General features: G+C 39.8%; 1 protein-coding gene and 1 long non-coding RNA gene across 3 annotated transcripts in view; one reads left to right on the top strand and one right to left on the bottom strand.

Moving 5' to 3' along the window:
* Positions 1-1,309: 1,309 nt before the first annotated feature.
* Positions 1,310-9,973, bottom strand: LOC102988640 (uncharacterized). Its single transcript, XR_448221.4, has 3 exons — positions 9,900-9,973; positions 1,676-2,176; positions 1,310-1,557 (listed from the first exon to the last, which is right to left on the bottom strand). It is a non-coding gene; the product is annotated as an uncharacterized lncRNA (long non-coding RNA).
* RTKN2 (rhotekin 2) overlaps positions 9,930-14,250 on the top strand; it is a 74,684-nt gene continuing 70,363 nt past the window's right edge. For both annotated transcript variants that reach the window (XM_007114331.4, XM_007114330.4), the window contains exon 1: positions 9,930-9,999. In XM_007114331.4, the coding sequence (XP_007114393.1) occupies positions 9,940-9,999 (60 nt within the window). In that variant the 5' untranslated portion in view covers positions 9,930-9,939. The remainder of the gene's footprint in view (positions 10,000-14,250) is intronic.

Below are 14,250 nucleotides of genomic sequence, written 5' to 3'. Positions count from 1 at the left end.
TTACTGTGATAGCACCAGTCAACCAAGCACTTTATAGAATTAGCATGGAGCCCCACCCTACCTGCCTGGCCATTCATAACACAGCAAATGGCAAGCCAAAAATAACGTTCCCATAAGACCCAGAATTCTCTCTCAGGGACAGCTCTAGTGAACGGTTTACGGTCGTTGTTAACCAGTGAAGAACAGCTCAACAGGCTCACACACTTTGCAGAGTGGTCAAAGGATTCTCCTGCCTTTAGGTTTTCAGAAAATAATAGAAACGGCATTTTTACAGGACTCTGTGATTCATTCTTTGTAATGTGAGGATCTCAGTGGAAGACAAGGGTCAAGCCCTTGGAACTCAGAATGCGGGGGTGAAGGAAAAAGGCAGATGGAGTTTGAAAACGAAACAGCTTAATAAGCTTGACTCTGAAATTTGTGGTAAACAAGCCAACTCAGTGCTCACCTTGACATCACACAAAACAAAAATGTAATATTTTCTAAGGTCAAAATAAACTTTTTTCTTCTAAAATTACCTTTGGTTTTACTTTTGTTAGTCACAACTTTTTAACTTACAATAAAATTTCAGAAGCATTACAGACTCTTTAAAGAAGTTTATGGTTGTAAAAGAAGGTGTGCATAGCTATTTAGCTACTTTAGATGGAAATATTACTACTGCATGCTGAAATTATCAAGTCATTCATTCCACTGTTATCTGATTTAAATCTAGAGTTTTCATAACTTCCCTAATGGTTTCTTCTTGGGATTAGGATTATATAGGGGATAATAAACCAATTCAGTGTTGTTAATGATACTACTGGCATATATTTGCACATGCTTTACATTTTTTTTTTTTTTTTTTTTTTTTTTTTTTGCAGTACTCGGGCCTCTCACTGTTGTGGCCTCTCCCGTTGCGGAGCGCAGGCTCCGGGCGCGCAGGCTTAGCGGCCATGGCTCACGGGTCCAGCCGCTCCGCGGCATGTGGGATCCTCCCGGACCGGGGCACGAACCCGCGTCCCCTGCATTGGCAGGTGGACTCTCAACCACTGCGCCGGCAAGGAAGTCCTATGCTTTACATTTTTCAAACACTTTAACAAATACTGGATACCAAAAAAAAAAAAATCCAGTGACAAGGGAAGAATGATTAATCCTATATCACAAGTGATGAAACTTACATTTACAGATGTCAAGTGACTTGGTGCATAGATATTCGGTGGCAGGGCTAAGACTATAGTTTAAATACCATCTCTTAGTTTGGTACTTGTATCAATCAGGATGGGCTAGGTAATGCTGTAGTGACAAACAATCCCCAGATCCAGAGGCTCAAAACAACAAAGATGTATTTCTTGCTCCTAATATATGTCCATCAATAGATGTCTGTGGGTTCTCCAGTTCTCTCACTCTGAAACCCAGGATTTTGTACCATCCATCTGTAAGGTTGCCTGTCACTGGGACAGAGGGAAAGAAAATTATAGCAAATCACATACTTGCTCTTAAAGCTGCTGCACAGACACTTCTGCTCATGGTTCATCAGCCAAAGCATGGCTCATAGGCACAGTTGACTGCAAACAGGCAAACCTAGGAGCAAGGGAACCAAACCAAAAATATTTGGTGAATGTCACTGATTACAACAGTCAGTCCTATTAGGCACGAAACATTCAATTCACTCTTCTTCCTATAGGCAATATGTACTTACCTGTCCCTGAAGGAGAAAACCCAGAAGTGCCTTTCAATGAGAACATCAAGTTCAAAGAGCAGAATCTATGGGTGATACAGTGTAGTCCCGACATCAGGAAGAAACATGCTTCATGTCTGAGTGTGGCTCTGCTTGATCCAAAAAACTTATGAACTAAAAAGGCAAGTCATCAGTTCCCTAAACATCCAGTATACACTGGTAAACTTGTGTTCAGGGTAACCTCAATAACTATTCCCTGGAGAAAAATAGGAGACACAGCAGTTGCTGGTGTGTAGCAGGTGTGAAATCCCAGTAGGCAGATATTGTAAGGATCCTTTATCCCAAGATGAGAGAAATGTTCCTTGATTAGACCCGGAAGGGGCTTCCCAGTCCATTTATTCTCCATGGCTCTCTGTTCTAACCTTTGAAAAATGCTGTCTTTTCCATTTTCCTTTTTGGACACATTCAAAGTGAGCATCAGAATATGACCTTCTTAGGACACTGAGCAGCTTCTTCAGGTGGCTACATGTGCAGAAGGAGAAAAGCAAAGATAATATGGTGAGTTTTCCTGAAAATCAAATACGTGCAATTTGACTGCTTTTTATTCTGTAATTATTTACTTCTTATATTTGTGGTGTTCAAATACCCTTTCTTGTGGACTTCTATATCAGCAGCATGGTGGACTTCATGAATAATCGTTCCTCTCACTATTGAGTAAGTTTGCATGAAACATAAATTTTGCATAAAATATAACTTTTGTAGCATTGCTGAGATCTCCAGAAAGAAGAAAAATCTCTAAGGGACTAAAATTAGAATAACAACAAAAATAACCAACCAAACAAAACAACCTTGAGTTGAAACCAGAGCTGTAAGCTATACGTGCACACATGCATATGCACACACACACAAAGGGTTTTGCTTTGTCACTGGCAAGTAGAAGGACCTGTACCTGAGACCCTTATATTAAACTTAAGAATCTGGCCTGACTGGTCTTAGGTATCTAGAGCCTTTTGGCTCCAAGCAGAAGCATAGGCAAATCCTCTCTGGAAAACAGTCGAGATTAGCTGAATTTGAACACAATAAATAAGACGATAGAATAAGGTTTAACCTCTGTCTAATTGTAGTCCCTGAATGACAGAATAGAGAGAACAGAGGAAAGGCAATTTTTGAAGAGTTAATGCTTAAGAATGGAGAAAATAAATCCAAAGTTACAAGGTGAACAATGTATACTTAGTGAGATAAAGAGTTAAACATTAGAAACATTTCCTTTAAAATCGTGAAGAAAACAAATATGCCCACTCTCACCACATCATTTAACACTATAATGGCTGCCTGTCTCAGCCACTGCACTAAGTCAGATAAAAAGAATAAGGAAAATTAGAAAAGAAAGAAACAAAATTGTTATTATTCACACTGAGTCATTTACATAGAATAACCCCCCCAAACCTACAGACAATTTATTGGAAATAATAAGAGAATTTAGCAAGGCATCTGGATAGAAAACCAGCAGATGAAAATCGGTTTTATTTCTATATACTAACCACAAATCGAACACATTTTTTTTTTTTTTTTTTTTTTTTTTTTTTGCGGTACGCGGGCCTCTCACTGTTGTGGCCTCTCCCGTCGCGGAGCACAGGCTCCGGACGCGCAGGCTCAGCGGCCATGGCTCACGGGCCCAGCCGCTCCATGGCATGTGGGATCTTCCCGGACCGGGGCACGAACCCGTGTCCCCTGCGTCGGCAGACGGGCTCTCAACCACTGCGCCACCAGGGAAGCCCCGAAGACATATTTTTAAAGCATTATTTCCAATAGCAAGAAGAGATACATGGAATCCAAAAATGGAACAAAAGATATGCGAGGCCTATGTGGAAAAAACTGTAAAACTTTAGTGAAAGACCTTAAAGAATCTAAATTTGCAACATATGTGATGTTCACGGATAGGAATGCCCAATAACCTAAATATATCATTTCCTTCTAAATTCAGTGCAATTCTAATAAAAATTCCAGTAGGCTTCTTTTTAATTTCTTTGGAACTTGAAAAGCTGATTCAAAATGTTATGTGAGAGTGCACAGGCCTAGTATGTTGGCTGGATACTCTTGAGACGGAGAACACAATGGTGCATATCCATAAAGAGAACCTTTAAAGAACCAAAGCAGGAAGAGAAGGGTTTGTCTTTAGCCTAACTTATGGCATTAATGCGCCTAAAGAAAAACGTTATCTAGAGAAGGAGCTGGGTTTGTCCTGGAAACTAGGGGTGCGTGTGAGAGACTGTGAGGGGAGGTGGGGAGTGGAAGAAGCAGAATTAGAAAAATTTGAGGAAGTGAGTCTGCAGGTATGCCCTCTGTTAAACATAGATGGGTCTGAGTATTGTAGCGTGATGCTGTTAGATATGTAAGTCAGCGGTTTTCAAACATTTTCGTGCAAAACACCTAAAAGAATTTTTAAAAACTTTTTACCCATTACATATTTTTTAAGGCGGCATCTGTTATGTTTTAGCGTACATCTAAATAGTTACAAAGGATGTAATTGCTGATGTATTGAAAAAAATATAATTTAAAATTTAAAACATATTTATTTAGTGTATCCAATGGAATCCAAAATGTCAAAGACCCAGCCACCATTTAAATATATGAACAACTTAATCTATAAGTTGGAAATTTTAGTGTTTCTTTTCCTACTTGAACTTGTATTTTTATTCCACTTCCTCCACAGAATTTTATGCTCATATAAAATATTTTTATGCTTGAGGGGTCTTTATTGCTCATCCTATCATGTTTCTCTGCAGCAAACATATGCATGTTAATTGGAATTTTATACATTTTTACATTTCATGTAAAAATAAGATTTAACTGTCAAGAGTTTTCTTTTGGGTTGCATTATTAAAATTATTAGTAGTACACAATTGATAAAAACAAAATAAGTATATTACAAATTATAATGGATCAATATTAAACATCAAAAGTGAAATTTTCCTGGCAATGAACCTCATAATGAGATGGACGAGCCTCTTCTTCCCTCCAATTAGTTTATGTATCCATGGATGAATATTAAATAATGCTAGAATGAGCCAGCTTTCAACATCAAGTCCACATCTGGTTTTCATTTTTATAAATGTAAGCCTAAGCCTGTGGTTCATTGCTTATAGCAACATCAATACCAATAAATTTAATTGTCCCTTTGGCTCCCAGATGGCTTTTATACCCTGGGGCATGTAGTAGGAATGGGTAAAAGTGATGCCTTTCTTTTGTCAAGTGGGAACAGGTGGCTGTGAAAAGGGGCCTTATGTGAAGCCTAGAGAGCAGGCAGGTCATTAGGATGGGGAACATAAGTTGAAGATCATGATGATGATTCCTTTAAAACTGCCCAAGCCTATATAAACCCTGAAAAGGTCTGTTTTTAGCACTCTCTTCCTTTTTAAATATAAACTTTTAAATGCATACATAAGTATATGTATGTATTCCTAAACAATGTATTGTTTAGATTCTCTTATTCATCTTTATAAAAATTATATATTTTATGTACTCTTCTTCAACTTGCTTTCTTCATTCAGTATTTCTAAGATTCAGCCGTGATGTTACATGTATCTATGGTTCATTCATTTTTGTTGATATATAATATTCCATTGGGTAAATCACTACAATTTTTTTACCCATTCTCCTGAAATGAACATTCGGATTGTCTTAATATTTTTGTTATTACAAGCAGTGTTGCTGGTGCACATTTGCAAGAGTTTATCTAAGGATATATAGATCTAAGAGTGGAATTGCTGGGTATTCACATTTTCAACTCTGTAAGATAGTTCTGAATTTTTTTCCAAAGTGATTGAACAAAGTTACATCCCCTCCACCAGTGTATAATATCTTCTTGATTTTCATTTTCACCAATCCTTAGTATTATCAAACTTATTATTACCAACCTAGTGACTATAAAATATTATCTCAATTTTACAGATTAAAACTAATGATAAAGTTGAGCAACTTTTCACATTTTATTTGCCATTTGGATTTACTGTCCTGTAATATATGCCTACCATAACTTTTGATCATTTTCCACTTGGACTTTTTCTGATTTGTAGGAATTCTCCCTATATAATCTAGGTATTATTTTTCAGTGGTGGGTAATATATCTTGAATATATCCAACCCTATTCACATAAGCTTTTCTCATTCAGTTCTCAGTGTTCCTCAGGTCCTGTACATTTGCTCATAGGTACTGATGTTTTCTTCCTGCAGTAGCAATGCCTCATGTTTATGTGGGATAACCAGTTTTACAAAGCACTCTCACAAATCTTATCTCACCTGAGTCTCTCAACAACTTCTAAAAGAGAAGTTGGGTATTATTATACTTGTTTTATAGATAAGGACACTGAGTGGCTTGCCCAAGGTCATAGGGCTAATAATTCCTCAGACTGTGTACTCCATATCCTCCTTATGATTATATGATGCTTCAGCTGTTTATAGATTATGGCTTATTCATTTAAGCAAATGCTGCACTTCTGCTTAGCATCTTTACTTCAGTTCCTTCTTTTTTATGTTTATAATTCAAGATACAGCTCCAGTCTATGAAGTTCATTCTAAATTCATTACCTACAAGATAATGTAGGTATCCAGATGAGTAAAGGAAGCACCAAGATGATTTTTTAATAGGGTTTTTAAAAAAAGAATGTCCAGGAGGATACTAGAAACCACAACAGTTACGTGTTCTGGGGCAAATCACATTTTTGAAAGTAATGGGTCTATTATGTAAGAAAGCTGGTTTCAAATTCAGTATTTTTCTTTCTTTTGGCCTTTTAGAGAGTTAAAAAGAGGAATACAGTGAATAAAGAGAAGAAAAATATACTTTAATATTTATTAGTATTATCTAAATTGGCTGTCCTATTTTTATCAAGCACTGATTTTCTATTTATTAATTACTAAATAGTATTTATTTGTTGTATTAGCTATAACTAATACCTATAATTAGTATTAAATGTTGAACTTATAATGGGAAGTGATATTGATAGGACAGTAATTCCATCACTCAACCTCTGGCTGAAGCTCCTACACCTGGGCAGTTGAGTGAGAAACCACCTACTGTGGGAGCCCAAGAGGGTGGGATGTTAGCTCTCAAATGAGAGATGCCCAAGTGTTACCTGTCAAACATTTGAGACGGTGAAATGTAGTACCTCTTACTTTCTGGGAGTTGTTAAATTCATTCATTCATTCACCCTCAAGCTGATCAAACTACTGCATGTGAAACCTTTAATCATTTGGTAGTTTTCATAGATTATTCAATTTTTATGTACATCACATACACCAGAGAAAGCTATGTTTGATGAAATTAGCAGTAATAAGAAAGGACCTGAGTATAAATAAAGAAATAGCATTCCTACTCTGAGGTATTTTAATCACCATTTAATAGTTGTATCTTAAGCACTTCCTGGGTACATCCCCTGATGAATAATAAAGAGATAGAACCTCATTGTATCTTCTTCTCCAAAGAGAAAAGTTTTAATAACAACTGTCTGTTCTACAGATAATTACTAAATATGACCTTTCCTAGGTCTCTTTTTTCTAGTATTAATGCATCTCCAATTATATACCTAGTATTTACTCATCAAATATTCCTACATCAGTGTCCAATTTAAAATTTGTTGGCTTGCTATTTTATTTTTGATTAGTGGCATTTTTGTTACTTTAATTAGGGTACTGAACATCACTGTTACTACTAAGGTTTTTGTTTTTGTTTTTCTTGGGTCTTGCTTTTTTGGCACATGTGAATTTTGCTTCGTATAAAACAGAATGACTTTCTCGTGGTCTCTGATGATGGTCTCCTTTAAAATTAAAGGAGCATCTGTTTTTGGTGTGGGGATGATCCACAATTACGTTGTGACTGATCTATATGTTACTTGTACATTCTTTTTTTTTTTTTTTTTTTGGAATTTCACAAGGGGAAAACTACAAGTAACGAGTTTTATATAATTAAATTTGTTACAGGTTTTCATGTTCAGAATAAACGATTTTTCAACCTTGGGTGAAAAAACTTGCATCCCTTTAAGGTGACTGTGTTTTACCTTAGGACGACTGTTGCATGCCAATTTGCGCGTGTGCGCACGCCTGTGTGTGTGTGTGTGTGTAAACACAGTTAAAACTAAGTTAAAAGATGTAAATTTAAAATTGGTTGTGTATCTAATCTGCCCCAGGTTCAGTAAATAAACAATTCTTTAAAAACAAACAAACAAAAAAATGGTTGGCTTGGTCCTGTTTCCATGAAGTGATGGTTTCTCTAAGTATTTTGTTCTGAGTCTGAGAGCTGTGTATATGAGAAATAATATATGGCTGTTAACGAGTACCCTGTGTGTATTTCTGAGTCAGGTACTATACTAGGCTCATAAGGCTCACTTTGAATAGGGGATAATTATACTACAAAGTGGTAAGCATGAGAGAGGTGTGCGTAAGGGGAGAAGGGTACCTAATGACTCTAGAATTTAGATCTGTGTTTGGAGAGAATCAGTTGAACTCTGTATTGGTAGTTTTGAACTCTACATATTTTATAGTTGTGTGTGAGGATAGGGGTCATCCCTAATGACCCATACATTCCTAATGTAAGGGGAAAGCCATTCTTAGATGGGCAGCTTCTAGTGTCACTTGGTCCAGGGCCTTGAAGAGGCAAATTACCCTTTTGAGAGAAAGGGCATTTTTTACATTTTCACAAATTCATCTCCAAACTAACTGGTTTAAAAAAGCCTTGTGGATAATGTGACCACATAACTTAATATCCACTTTGCCTAGGACAAGACAAGATTTGTGGGACATTGGGATGACAGACCCAAACAAGGACTGTCTCAGGCAAATAAACACTTTATATGTGGAATGAAAAGTGACCTAGGACTTCATGAGGTGAGGTGGGAGGGTTGATTTGATAGATTCTACCCTCAGGAGAAAAAAATGTCAGAAGCCAAAGAGACTTCTGTTGCCTTTTCAAGGGAAGGACTGTGGATTTTTGTTGTTGTTGTTTTTAATAAATTTGTTTATTTATTTATTTTTGGCTGTGTTGGGTCTTTGTTGCTGTGCACAGGCTTTTTCTAGTTGCGGTGAGCGGGGGCTACTCTTCATTGTGGTGCGCGGTCTTCTCATTGCAGTGGCTTGTCTTGTGGAGCACAGGCTCCAGGCGTGTGGGCTTCAGTAGTTGTGGCACATGGGCTCAGTAGTTGTGGCTCATGGGCTCTAGAGCACAGGCTCAGCAGGTGTGGCGCACGGGTGTAGTTCCTCTGCAACATGTGGGATCTTCCCCAACCAGGGCTCGAACCCGTGTCCCCTACATTGGCAGGCAGATTCTTAACCACTGCACCACCAGGGAAGCCCAGGACTGTGGATTTTTAAAGAGCTTACAAAGGCCTGAAATCTTTGGCACTTCAATTTTGATTTTTAAAGATTCCATGCTTTGCCATTATATTTAATTCCCAATAATTAGTTTTCCAATATGATTAAAAGGGTCTTTATATTGGTCTTTAGTGACAGCAAGAAATGAGACTCTGGGGAAATGATACCTCATTCAGCTGTCACTTTGGATGTCGGTGGGGAAAGAGTAATGAAAGAGGTTTTTTGCAAGAAATAACAGACTACTCGGCTGGGGGGAGAGGCATCTGGAATTACAAAGAAACACTGTGGACAAAAGAAAAGGGCTTGTGAAATGCCTGACACGGTGTCTCACCAGCCTGATTAATAAGGCCATGATCTCTAAGTGACCCCGGGTGACAATCTGCGCTGTGTGTGAGAGTGATCGCTGAGGGCAGTGTCATTTGGTTCTCGGGGAGTGAGACCACGGGTTGTCTGTGGGAGTCCAGGGACTGCAGCCTTGGTTCAGCCCACCCCGAGCGCTTTAGAGGGCCTACGGTGGGATGCAGGCCGAAAGCTCCCCGCAAAAGGCTGGCCTTGAAAACCAGCAGCCGAAATCGTGCACCAGGTCAGGTGAGCTCAGTGACCAGTGCTTTCCCCACGACCCCGCCCACTCCTGTCCCAGGCCCGCCCACACCCCGAGCATTGCCTTAAGTCGGCCCACCGCTCCCTATTGTCCAGCGGGCGCTGAGAACTCGGGTCTCTGCAACCTTCAGGCGTGGGCAGCTCGGGCGCGCCCACTGCGCGTGCGCGCGCCGGCTCCCAGGCCCCCCTCGCCCCCTCCCCTGCGCCGACTTGGTACGGCCGGGACGTCCCGGCGGTTGGCGTCCTCCGCTGCTCCAGCCAGGGGCGGGCTTTTCAAATCTTACCTTTGGAAGAGTGGTGGCGGCCCTGGCTGTGGCGCTGGTGATGGAGGGGCAGATCCTGAGGGGACCCGAGCTCCGCCCGGCGGGGCTTCCCGCTCAGCAGGTGAGTGAGGAAGGGAGCCGGCTTCAGGTCCTCAAGCGGTCGTTTTTCCTGGACGACGGGAAACCACCCCCCGCCTTCGCGTCTCGTATTCCGCCGGGGCCAGGAACAAAGGACTAGGCGACTGCACTTTGGAGGCCCTAATGGAGCCTGGAAATCTCCCCGTTCCCGTCTCCCCACCCCCGCCCCCAATTTTCTTAGGGAGGAAACAGGCCTGGAATGGGGAAGCGACGCCGGAGTCTCGCAGCGCGTTTTGGGGCGCACCTGTCCGCCGCCCCTCCTCCCAGGATTGGGACTCTTGTCTTTTTGCAAAAGGGTGGGTGACGCAGGGGGAATGGGAGCCCCGGGATTTCCCGGAAGCCCACCCGAGGCCCGTGGAGGACACTTTGCTTATTACTAGATTTGATGCAAAGCACAATCACTGTAGGAGCTTTGTCTACTACACACAGTATAAACTTGGTGGAGAGGGGTGGAGAAGTAAACTGCAGCCTCTGAGCTTGAGAAAAAGTTGGTCTGATAGTGGATTCTTTTTGAATTGGATAGGAGAGAAGTTTGGTGTTTGGTATTTATCCATGTAAAATGTGTGTTAGGAACCTTTCTACTTAATATAGTCCAACATTATTTCTTGGCAGTTATTAAAAGTTTATACTTTACACTCTTAACCTTTAAAGAAAACTTAAAAGATGGGACTTAGAACTCTGATGTCTTTGAGCTGGATCTCCGCTTCCAGTTTACTCTCCACCTTGTTTTACCTATTTTTAAAGTAGATTAAACCATATGAAATTCCGAGTTTTGTGGGTCAAAATTAGTAGAATATTATCAATTTTGTATGGTCCCACCTATTATCTTTGCTTAGCAACCCATTTTCTTTTCTGTAAACCTTAGAACCCTCAGCGGATACAAAACTGTTAGAAAGTCTCCATTATGCTGTGAAAAGGAAAGCAAGACCTTGAGTCGTTATGCAAAGAGGGCAGTAACTTTATCAGTAATTTATGCTGTGTTATGCCAGCATTTTCAAAAATTTCAAACATTTCGATGCAGGGTGTTTCTTTTCTGTTCTATCCTGTTATGTACTTTTGTTACCGAAATTGGGGCCCGGCTGCTGGCTGCTCAAAAGCCAATAAAGAGGCAAGATTGGTGGAAAGGAAAGTTGGCTTTGTTTTGGATGCCGGCGAAGGCCGGGGTGGGGTGGTGGGGTGCGGTTTTGGACGCCCGTCCAAAGGCTGACTCTCCCCCGCTGACAACCGCTGGACATGAGCTTCTGTAGACAGAGGGAGGGGCCACATGTGGAAACGGCACAGCCAGCTCTGACAGCCGTCTTGAAATTGGTCTTGCAGTGGTCTGACCAGCGTCGTCGTGATTATTTTAAGCACAGTTAATCTTCAGTTCCAGGGTTGGTTTGTTCCCATTTCTTTGAGGCCAGTTCTCGGATTCTGGCAGCTTATGTCACGGCGCAGCCTCGTCGCCATGTAGTTAACGTCCACCTGCCGGGGGTTTCAGTACCTATCAGACAGCTCCCAGGATGTGGCTCAGAATATTACCTATAGCCCTTGAGAAGGAACTGAAGGCCCTCGACTTGGCTTACTGACTAAATTATTATTGTTTTGTCCCGTTTGACTGCTTTTCTTTGCTTCTGCATATTCTCACTTCTCTGATTAAGCTTATCGTTTGACTCAAGTTTTTCCACAGGGAAAAAGGCAGGCTGGGGACATGGGGGGGCAAGGACCACAGGGTCCTGCTCCGTTTCCCTTTGATTGTACTAATTATTTTTAAAAATTTGATTTCTAGTGAATTGGTGATCTTGAGGTTCTTGCACTTACCATGTAGGTGTTGGTGAGGCCGATCAAGTATATTTCTTGAGCTGTGTGCACCAGTAAATGTTTTTGTATGGTACAAAAGAGATAAGAGGATAAGGTCATAAAAGAAGTTTAGCTACCTGGAATGGAAAGAAAATATTTAAATATACATAACGGCTGGATTATTTACATGTAGGAAAGTACATTACTTAAAGATTCTTAGGCAGCAACAAATTAAAATAATTGAGTTGTGGAATTCCTTCTGTTTGGATCTTGGAGAAAAATTGCAAAATAGTAATAGGTTTTAACCTAACAGGAATATTGAGGGTCAGTAAGAGAATTTTATACTTGACAAACACTGACTTTTTATTTGTGTTTCCTTTGATCCTAATGAACCTGCCATCAGATAGGGATAGCACCAAAGATTTTGAGATGGTCACTCACTAGTGTAACACCTCTACTCAAACCTTAGAGTCATCTGTGACTACTCACAGCATAGAATATTGGCTTTGGAGTCAGATTAAGGTAAAATCCAACTCTGTTTGTTGTGCAACCTTGAATAAGTTACCTGTCTTTTCTAAGTTGCAGTTTCTGCAGTTGTAGAATGGTAAACTGCTTATCACAGAAATTTGCTGGAATTTGAGAACCTCTTTAAAGTACTTACCACAGTACCTAGCACTCATACATGCTTGAGAGATGACTATTTTTGTTATTATCTTTTGTCCCATTCATCTGAATAGTTGGGACAGCCACCTACCTTTTCTTACAAGTGTTTAAGCTTTTGAAATCTTTATAAAAATAAAATTCGAGAAATAATATTTTCTCATTGCAGAAAAGTAAACATAGACAGAAATATGAATTTAAGAATTCTTTCTCCAATTCCATTCCCCAGAATGAGCACTGTTAACAACTTCTAGACTTTTCTCTGTATGTAAACGATTCTTAAAATACACAAAATTTCTTTTGGAAAGAATGTATACCGTATATACTCTTCTGCAATCTTTTTCATCTTGGTCTCTTAGCTAACATGGTTTAACTATACCCATTAGGTGGGTGATAGTTTCTATCTGGATTACTATAGTTTTCTTACCAGCAGCCCAACTTCTTTTTTTTTTTTTTCTTTTTTTTTAGTCAGTGCTTAATTCCAACACTAAAGCCATTTTCTTTGTACTTCCTTTGTGCCATTCTAGCTCTTAAAACCTAGTATATTTCCGTTTTCTACATTATCTAAGTTTGCACATTTAAGTCATCTGTTTCATTCTTAGCCTTGCCCTATCCATTTATTTTTACCAGCCTGACTTTAAATACCTACGAGATAAGGCTTCTGTTTGACCTGATAGCAAGCCCTTATTTAGAAAATTGAAGAAGAAATAACAAAAGGAAGCCTCTCTCCCCATTCTCCGTTCTTCTTGGAGGCTTGAATTCACACACTTCTAAGAGGGATGCATACAGGGAAACATGCTTTTGTCACGGGCCCTAGTCAGTCTTGACTCTGCCATTATGGTTGAGGCAATGATCATTTTCTCTCCCTACTCTTCCTCTTTGAGGTCAGTAAGCATCACCATTGAATGCCACCCTCATTACACGATCATTGTTCTCACTGTGGTTCGCACTAGACATCATCACTCCTAGCCTAGGAGCACTTTGTACCCCTTTTTAACTGAAAACAAGTCCTTTGACTCCATTATGTTTTTCCTGGCTAGAGTAGTTTGCTTGACCAGAGATGTTTTCTCTGCATGTAAAGTGTGGATGTGTACTATATATTATAGTATATATTATACTAAAAGAACTTGTATGGAGAACACAAAACTGGCTAATACAATGGTCCTTTTTTTCACCCTGAATGCGTTAAAAAAAAGAAACTAGCACAACATTTTAAGTCAACTATACTCCAATAAAAATACTCCAATAAAAAAAAATGCATCCACTTAATTTATCCCTCTTCTGTCAGCCCTTCCAGCTCCACATCCGCTCACTGCAGAGCAGGGGAGGTAAGGTCATAGTTTACTAAGTATGTCCATTTGGCTGGGTTAGGGATCAGCAAACCACTTCTGTAAAAGGACAAATAGTAAATATTTTCAGCTTTGCGGGCCACACAGTCTCTTTTGAAATTATTCAGCTCTGCCTTTGTAGCTTGAAAGTAGCCATAGACAACACAAATGGGCGTGACTGTGCTCCAGTACAACTTTATTTACAAAAACAGGCACTGGCCAGGCTATAGTTTGCTGCCCCCTGCTCTAAAGGACAGAATTCTAATATAATATCTGCTAGCTATATCTCATTTCCTTACTGAATATTTAATCTTAAAAATACTGTAATTTTTTTTAAACCCTGACTTTACATTTTCTTTCTCCACTATATCCCAAGCCTCTCTACTTTTATGACGTCTTTATCAATAAGTGATGAAGAAAGACAATCTTCATTTACCAGATGGAAACCTTAGAAGTCCAAACTGATT

This window comes from Physeter macrocephalus, chromosome 20, assembly GCF_002837175.3.
Source record: "Physeter macrocephalus isolate SW-GA chromosome 20, ASM283717v5, whole genome shotgun sequence".
NCBI lineage: Eukaryota > Metazoa > Chordata > Mammalia > Artiodactyla > Physeteridae > Physeter > Physeter macrocephalus.
The sequence above is the reverse complement of the archived record's forward strand: the minus strand, read 5'-3'. Positions and strand labels throughout refer to the sequence as shown.